Source organism: Cajanus cajan, chromosome 1 (assembly GCF_000230855.2).
Source record: "Cajanus cajan strain Asha chromosome 1, NIPB_CcT2T_4, whole genome shotgun sequence".
Lineage (NCBI taxonomy): Eukaryota > Viridiplantae > Streptophyta > Magnoliopsida > Fabales > Fabaceae > Cajanus > Cajanus cajan.
In genome coordinates, this window is record NC_138517.1 from 65,886,569 (window position 1) to 65,895,731 (window position 9,163).

Consider the following 9,163-nt stretch of genomic DNA (forward strand, 5'->3'; position numbering starts at 1 on the left):
GGTTGACGTGGATGTATTTTTGCTTGAGGTAGCTGAAATATAAGTGATAGGATTCTCCCTTCCATGGATGATTTTGACTCTTGAAGAGGGAATCCTTGCCTAAAGATCTTAGGCTCACCAAAGGGAAGAGGTTATGTGGATGTTTAGGGGAAGATGGTTTTGGGACTTCAAGATGATGAAGGGTGAAGGATGGTGTATGGTTTCTCACGGTTGGCTCACTCCAAGTGAAGGTGGAGGCCACTCTAGGGTTTCACTCTCCAAGGGTGGAGAATGAAGGGGGCTAGCCGAACTAACCTAGGGACTAAGGATAGGATATGAGGCAAAGAAATGCTCTCTCAAATTCATATAATCCAAAGTATTTACAAGGTGTGGAGCATTGGGTATTTATAGGAGGGGAGGCATCTAGGGTTGCATTTCATAAGGCAAATGCACTCCAAATGAAATGCAAATGAACCCTAGATGCAACTTGGTGGCCAAGGATGAAATCTTTGGGTTTAGATTGGCTATATCTAGGTGCATGATAAGACCATGCAACCTTTGCCCTCCACTTGGGCCTAAGCCTTTCTAACACCAAAAATAGATCCAATGAACACCAAAAATGTGTCACCCTTCTAATGTAACACCCTAGCCCAAATTAAAAAAACCTAATTATCTAGAGCACCCCATAATACAAGGGTAAAATGGGAAATACAAGGGAAAATAAATTCTATGTCTTAAACACCCCAAAATACAAGGGTAAAATTGGAAGATAAAATTAACTCTATACTAATGAGGCTTAGGAGAGAACTAATACTCTATGATCATGAGGAGAGTGTCCCTTGGTGTGTGAACTCCCTCCTCCTCTTCAACTCTCCTAGCCATGAACCTAGTGATGGGGCCCACATGTGGCTTTAAGGATGGTCCTCCATCATCCCCTCCTTCTTGAGAAGCATCTGTCCTCAGATTAGAATCTTCATCCAAATCCTCAGCTCCTAAAAATGGTGTGAGATCACATACATTAAACGATGAGCTAGTGCCATAATCAGAAGGAAGGTCTAATTTATATGCATTGTCATTTATTTTATGAAGGACTTGGAATGGTCCATCTCCCCTAGGGTTTAGTTTTGACATCCTTTGAGTGGGAAATCTATCCTTCCTCAAATAAAGCCAAACCCAATCCCCAACTTCAAAAGTGAGTTTCTTTCTTCCTTTGTTGTTGTATTTGGCATATTTTTCTATTTGTTTTTCAATTTGACTCTTGATCTTTTCATGATATTTCTTAATAAAATCCGCCCTAGATACTCCTTCTTTGTGAAACAAGGAAGGGGTAATAGATCAAGAGGAGTTATTGGGTTAAAGCCATACACAACTTCAAAGGGTGAAAGATTAGTAGTCTTATGGACTACTCTATTGTATGCAAATTCTAAATGGGGCAGACTATCATCCCAAGTTTTCTTATTCCCTTTGAGGAGTACCCTTAACAAAGTGGATAAAGATCTATTTACTACTTCGGTTTGGCCATCGGTTTGAGGATGACAAGTAGTAGAATGGAGAAGCTTTGTTCCTAGTTTTTCCCATAGTACCTTCCAAAAGTGACTAAGGAACTTAGCATCCCTATCGGACACAATTGTTTTGGGTAGACCATGCAAATGGACCACTTCCCTAAAGAAAAGTTTAGCTATATAGCTAGCATCATCCACTTTGTGGCATGGTATAAAATGAGTCATTTTGCTAAAATGGTCCACTACCACAAAGATGGAGTTAAATCCCCTTTGAGTCCTTGGAAGTCCAAGCACAAAGTCCATACTAATATCTATCCAAGGGGAGCTAGCTATAGGAAGGGGGGTATAAAGTCCATGAGGCATTACTCTTGATTTAGCTTTTAAACAAGTAATGCACTTGGAGCAATGCCTTTGGACATCTATTCTCATGTGTGGCCAATAAAATTTAGCCTTTAAGAAACTTAGGGTTTTGTCAACCCCAAAATGGCCCATGAGACCTCCTTCATGACTCTCTTTGACCAAAAGCTTTCTAATGGATCCTTGGGGTATGCAAAGTTTGCCCATTCTAAAAAGATACCCCTCAAGAAGATAGAATCCATCAAAAGGCTTTTGGAGACATTTGGCATAAGTGGCTTGGAAGTCTAAATCAAGCTCATACAATTCCTTTACATCATCAAAGCCAAGTATTTGTGTTCCTAAGGTGGAGAGCAAGGTATGCCTCCTTGAAAGAGCGTCGGCTACCACATTGCTCTTTCCCTTCTTATATTTGATGATGTAGGGGAATTGTTCAAGGTATTCCACCCACTTTGCATGCCTTTTGTTCAACTTACCTTGCCCTCTAAGATACTTGAGTGACTCATGATCGGTGTGAATAACAAATTCTTTAGTCACTAAGTAGTGCTCCCAAACTTGTAGAGCTCTTATGAGGGCATAGAGTTCCTTGTCATAGGTGGGATAATTCAAGGTGGCACCATGGAATTTTTCACTAAAATAAGCAATGGGGTGACCTCCTTGAAGTAACACAACACCTATGCCTAGACTGGATGCATCACATTCTAGCTCAAAGGTTTGGTCAAAATTTGGTAGAGCTAGAATGGGTGCATTAGTGAGTTTCTCTTTTAGGTTTTCGAAAGCTTTTTCTTGGGCTTCACCCCAAAGGAATGGTACATCCTTCTTAACAAGCTCATTAAGAGGGGATGCAAGTGTGGAAAAGTCTTTAACAAACCTTCTATAGAAGCTAGCTAGGCCATGAAAACTTCTAACTTCTCCAACACTCTTTGGGGTGGGCCATTCTTGGATAGCCTTTATTTTCTCGGAGTCAACTTGTACTCCCTCTTTGCCAACAATGAAGCCCAAAAATTTTACTTGTTCTTGACAAAAAGTACATTTTTCAAGGTTGGCATAGAGATGTTTGACTCTAAGAATTATTAGAACTTTCCTTAAATGTCCAAGATGTTCATCTAAGGTCTTACTATATACAAGGATGTCATCAAAGTAGACAACCACAAATTTTCCTATGCAATCCCTAAGAATATGATTCATTAGGCGCATGAAAGTACTAGGGGCATTAGTGAGGCCAAAAGGCATCACTAACCACTCATATAAACCAAATTTGGTCTTAAAAGCAGTTTTCCACTCATCACCCTCTTTGATTCGAATTTGGTGATAACGACTTTTAAGGTCAATCTTGGAAAATATGATGGCCCCATGAAATTCATCTAACATATCATCTAGCCTAGGGATTGGGTGCCTATATTTTATTGTTATGTTATTGATGGCTCTACAATCAGTGCACATCCTCCATTTGCCATCTTTCTTAGGCACCAAGAGAACGGGGACAACACAAGGGCTAAGGCTCATTTGAACCCAACCCTTCTTCAACAAGTCATCAACTTGAGCTTCTATCTCTTTGGTTTCTTGAGGGTTAGTCCTATAGGCGGGCCTATTAGGAAGACTAGAACTCGGTATGAGGTCTATTTGATGTTCTATTCCTCTTAAGGGTGGAAGTCCACTTGGAACTTCTTGAGGAAATAGGTCATCAAACTCCTTTAAAAGTTTTTGAACCTCATGAGGTAGAGACTCAAGCTCATGACTAGTGGCAGCAAGTGTCTCTTTGAAATAGAGAAGGTACAAAGGTTGTTCAATCAAAAGTGTTTTTTTGATGTCATTTTTAAGGGATAGAACACTTTTGTGAGCAACATCTTTAGAGGGGACACTTGCCTCTAAACTTGGCACCTTCTCTTCCCCTTCTTTATTCTTTAGGGGAAGGTTTTTTTCTTCTTTCCTTTGTTTTCTACTTTTTTTTTCTTCTCCCTCTCTTTTGACTTTCATTTTGAGTTGGTCCTCACACACTTGACAAGGTGATAGAGGACACAACACAATCTTCTTGCCTAAGTGATGGAAACTTATTTTGTTGGTTAGGCCACCATGAATAGTTTTTTTTATCAAATTGCCAAGGCCTTCCAAGTAGAATATGACTAGCATCCAATGGCACTATATCACATAAAACTTCATCTTGGTATTTGCCAATGGAGATAGGTATATTCACTTGTTGACTAACTAAAATACCTCCCTCCTCATTGATCCATTGTAATTTGTAGGGTTTTGGATGAGGTATAGTAGTTAAGGCTAGCTTATCCACTAATCTAGTGCTACAACAATGGCAACTAGATCTACTATCCACAATGAGAGAACAAGTGTTTTCTAAAACTTTGCACCTTGTATGAAACAAGTTCTCTCTTTGGGATTGATCTAGATCACTAGATTGGCTTCCAAGGAGCCTTCTAACCATTAACAAGTCTCCTTCACAAGGGTAGATTTCTTCCTCGGACTCTAAGATTCCTTCTTCATCACTTGAAGAAGAAGAAGTAGCTTCATCAAGGCTACTATAGTGGTCTTGGCCCTTTAAAATCATGGCTTTCTTTGTTGGGCATTGAGAGGCAATGTGCCCTCGACCAAGGCACTTAAAGCACTTGATGTCACTTGTCTTAGTTTCTTTGGAAGATGTTCTTTGAGAGGTTTCTTTTTCTTTTTCTTTAGGAAAAGAGTTGGAAGAGGGGCCCTCCTTCTTGAAACTCTTGGAATAAGATGGAGTGGAGTCTTTTCTAAAATTTTTCCTTTTGAGTTGGTGCTCCACTCTAGAACAAAGTTGAACAAGTTCATTCAAATCTCTATATGGTAAGAGTTCAACTTTGTCTCTTATTTCAAGGTTAAGACCACTTTGGAATCTTGAGACGGTGGTCCTCTCTTCTTCCCTTATCCTAGCCCTCATCATGAGTAACTCCATAGATTGCCTATATTCTTCCACACTAGATGACCCTTGTTTCAATCTTTGTAGCTTGTCCATAAGCTCACGGTCATAGTATGGAGGAATATGCCTCCTTCTCAAGGCACTACGGAGCTCATTCCAATATTGAATTGGAGGCTCATGGTTTATTCTTCTTTCTTTTTCTAAGGAAGTCCACCAATACATGGCATGCCCTTGGAAGCTAAGGCTTGCCAAAGAAACCTTTCTCTCTTCACTCACTCGATGGCAAGAAAATAGTTGTTCTACTTTCATTTCCCAATCCAAATAAGTTTCAACATTGTCTTTGCCATGAAATGGGGGAAGAGGGATGTGGGGTTCCCTATTGGAAGACTCCCTATGTCTATGTTGCCTTGGGGGTCTTTGATAGTAATCATCAATGTGATGACTACTATAGAAGATATCACTTAGAGGTTGGGTATGATGCCCTTCCTCCTCATGAACACTTGAATGAATCATATGCCCCTTACCTTTTGAGGATTTAGGAGAAGTGACTCTGGTTTTGAACCACTAGCCTCTCCTCCCACAACTAGTCTTTCAAGCAAACTTTTTATTTCCTCATTATTTTTTTCAAACTCTTTTTCTTTTCTTCTCAACACTTCCTCTCTTTTTATATTTTCCTCTTCTTTTTTTCTTAGGTACTCTTTTAGTTGCCTAAGTTCATCCCTAACACTAGACCTAGAACTACAAGAGTTATGACCATGTACACTAGAATGATCACTCATCTTTGATCAAGAAAAGGTTTTCACAAATTGTTTTCAATAAAGTTGAAAAAAAGGTTTTTCACAAAGAGTGAGTGATAAAAGGGTTTTCACAAAAAGGTTTTCAAAGTGCAAGATAGGTAGGAAAAGGCCTAAGTGTACAAAGTGAACTTTCAAAGGGAGGTGGACTACTAGGAATCACTTAATAACCAAGCCTTATCAAGTAAGAATCACTAAGCCTTTTCCACTTTTCTCACAAAACAAGTTGGCACAACAATAAGGTGTGTGTGTGCACGTTACCCCTAGTAGGCAAAAGCAAGCCTTCTAAACGTAATTGGAAACAAGGATAAAACCCTAACAATTATACTACCAAAAGCTTTAAAACATGCAAAAAGGAAAGCACTTAAAGCATACTCTAGTCGAAGTCGTAGGTGAAGGTTTTCAAATCACCTTCAACTACACGAACTAAAACCAAAGTGAAAAGGTTTAGGAATGGCCAATTACAAACCAAAAAGAATGAAACCAAGGCCAAGAACACAAGAGGCCGAAAAGAAAATCAAGCAAAAAAAAATATGAAAGACAAAAGTTTGGGTCTTCAACTCCTCCACTTGGGTTCCTTCATAAAGAGCAAACTTGTTAGTCCTCTCCAAGTGTTTAATCACTCCTTTTGTGTGGTGGAAATCCCTCCAAAGCCTAGGTTTGGATTCGGTTCACTCCTCCACTCAAATCCACCAAAGGTGTGCTAGTTTGCTAGATAGGTTCTTCACCTACAAAAAAAATGAAACCAACCCAAAGAGCAAGAGTCCAAGAAATAAAACTGAAAAGCGCAATTAGGAAAGGCTAAACTCAGAGAGAATTGATTGAGACAAAACAAAAGAGGCCAAAGAAAAGACAAACTAAAATTAAGACTCAATTAAAAATAGGAAGCACACAAAAGAGTAATGATGGAATAACACTAAGGCGGAGAAGTCCAAGAGGTGATATATTGAAGGAGGCAAGAAGAATGGGTTAGTGTTGAAAAATTATAGGAGGAGTAAGCCTACTTTTGGGCCTTAGCTCCTAAGTATTTATAGCATTTATTTTTATTTTATTTGCCAATTTTACCCTTGTATTTTGGGGTGCTTAGGACTTAGAATTTATTTTCCCTTGTATTTCACATTTTGCCCTTGTATTATGGGGTGCTCTAGATAATTAGGTTTTTAATTTTGGGCTAGGGTGTTAATTAGAGGGTGACACATGTTTTTGGTGTTATTGGGTCTATTTTTGGTGTTAGAAAGGCTTAGGCCCAAGTGGAGGGCAAAGGTTGCATGGTCTTATCATGCACCTAGATATAGCCAATCTAAACCCAAAGATTCCATCCTTGGCCACCAAGTTGCATCTAGGGTTCATTTGCATTTCATTTGGAATGCATTTGCCTACTCCAAATGCAACCCTAGATGCCTCCCCTCCTATAAATATCCAACACCCCACACCTTGTAAATACTTTGGAATTTATGATATTAAGAGAGCCTTTGTGCCTTAATATTCTTCCTTAGTCCCCATGGTCATTTCGGCCACCTATCCTTCTCATCTTCACTGTGAGTGTTCTCACCTTTAGGAGTGGCCTTCATCCATCAATGAAGTGAGCCAAAACCCTAGAGTACCACCTTAGCATTTGATCAAACACCTAGCCTCCATAAACACCATTCGCCCATCTCCATCTCCAAGGCTAGAAACCTTGAGTTCCATGATCCAAGGAGTCCGGTCATCCCTCTTTCACGCTCTTAACTCAATCCATGCAAGGAGGGTTGCCATCATGTGGTATCTAGAGCCAATAGTTCTTCAAGGGTAATCTCTAGTCTATTTTGAGTCTTTTAAAAATCCGGTCATGTCATGGTGTCTTCTTGCTTGTCTTGAAGTTGTGCTTGATAGATCATATTCATGCTATATTCTCATGGTCTATGTGTCTTGTTTTGTTCATTGATTCATGCCATAAATTTCCTTATGAATCATCTTGGTGCCTAGGTTTCTTTGTAGGATCCGTCCATTTTTGTTTAAGTTTGGGTGGCTGGAAAATTTTGTGCATGATAAGAAAAATGATGATCATGTGTTTTTATTTTATAATCTATTAAGTTTTGTCATAAGAGTATGATTCTCCCTAATTTTTCTTGAAAGAAAAATCCAAATACACATGCCTAAAGACTTTCATGATCAAAATATGATATGCATGCTATATGTTTGTTGAAATGGCCGTGGGATTTAGAGTGCTTTAGAGAGTCAATCATGCATGCTAATTTATCCTAGCATGTTCCTTGATATTTAACCATTCATGTGTGATTTGTATCTTTGCACACATTGCAAAAATCGGCCATCTTGCTTTCCTTTTCCATTTGCACTTAATATGAACATGTTTTGCTTGATAATTTAAGGTTGAAAAGTGATTATATGTGCTTATTTTACTGCTGGAATTTATTACACAAAAAGCTCAAAGAAACTAAAATTATTGACTCATTAAGCCATCAATAATTGCTAAAAGGATACTCCAAATTTTTTGCTAATCAAAATCAACAAACACAAGTGTAAAACCCAAGCAAAGGAGGAATATTAATATATAAAAAAAAGCAAGAAAGTGGCTGGACATTATCATTAAAAAAAAAAAAAAAAAGTGCCAAAACAAGTGAAAAAAAAAATGCAAACAAAAGGGATCCTTTGCTAGACTTGTGGACTTTTGGACAATTTTTCCTACCTTAGCAATTGAAGTTATTCTTTGGACCTTTGGACTATGTTTTAGTGGCTGAATGAGACTTTAAAATTTAACATGTTAAGTGCAACATTTTATCAAACACTTGCTACTCAATTCTAGTGCCATTCTAGGAATTAATCTTTTGAGTACTTGGCTTTCTTAATGTGCCTTAATTTTAGTTTTTGTGTCCTCTTTCTACTCTTAAGTTTTGTCACATATATCTCTACTTGAGTTTAGCCTTTTTAATTGTGCCTTTTTAGTTTTATTTCTTTGGACTCTTGTACTCTTGGGTGGTTTCTTCTTGATCTAGGTGTGGAAAGCTCCTAAAACTCATCACATACACTTTTGGTGAATTGATTGGAGGAGCTGTCCGATTTGATTCCAAGACCTTTGGAAGGATTTCTACTATCAAAAAGAGTGTATACACATTGAGAGGCTAACTTTTGGTTGTTCCTTGTGAAGGGGTGACAAGTGGGAGACTTGAAGACTCAATTTCTTGAATTGTTTTATCTTTTGCACCATTTCTTTTAGGCCACTTGTATTTGGCCTTTGTTTATTCATTTTTTGTTTGTAATTGGCCATTTCTAAACCTCTTCACTTTGGTTTTAGTTCGTGTAGTTGAAGGTGATTTGAAAACCTTCACCTAGGACTTCGACTAGAGTATGTTTTAAGTGCTTTCCTTTTGCATGTTTTATAGTTTTTGGTAGTATAATTGTTAGGGTTTTAACTTTGCTTCCAATTACGTTTAGAAGGCTTGCTTTGCCTACTAGGGGTAACGTGCACACACACACTTTATTGTTGTGCCAACTTGTTTTGTGAGAAAAGTGGAAAGGGCTTTGTGATTTTTACTTGATAAGGCTTGGTTTTTAAGTGATTCCTAGTAGTCCACCTCCCTTTGATAGTTCACTTTGTACACTTAAGCCTTTTCCTACCTATCTTGCACCTTAAAAGCCTT

General features: G+C 38.4%; 1 protein-coding gene across 1 annotated transcript in view; it reads left to right on the forward strand.

The window, feature by feature from the left end:
- The window catches only part of LOC109791747 (serine carboxypeptidase-like 27), a 28,235-nt gene extending 19,352 nt beyond the window's left edge, over window positions 1-8,883 (forward strand). The window contains exon 8 of the mRNA XM_083061624.1: window positions 8,519-8,883. Within this exon, the coding sequence (XP_082917750.1) occupies window positions 8,519-8,648 (130 nt within the window). The 3' untranslated portion in view covers window positions 8,649-8,883. The remainder of the gene's footprint in view (window positions 1-8,518) is intronic.
- Window positions 8,884-9,163: the final 280 nt, after the last annotated feature.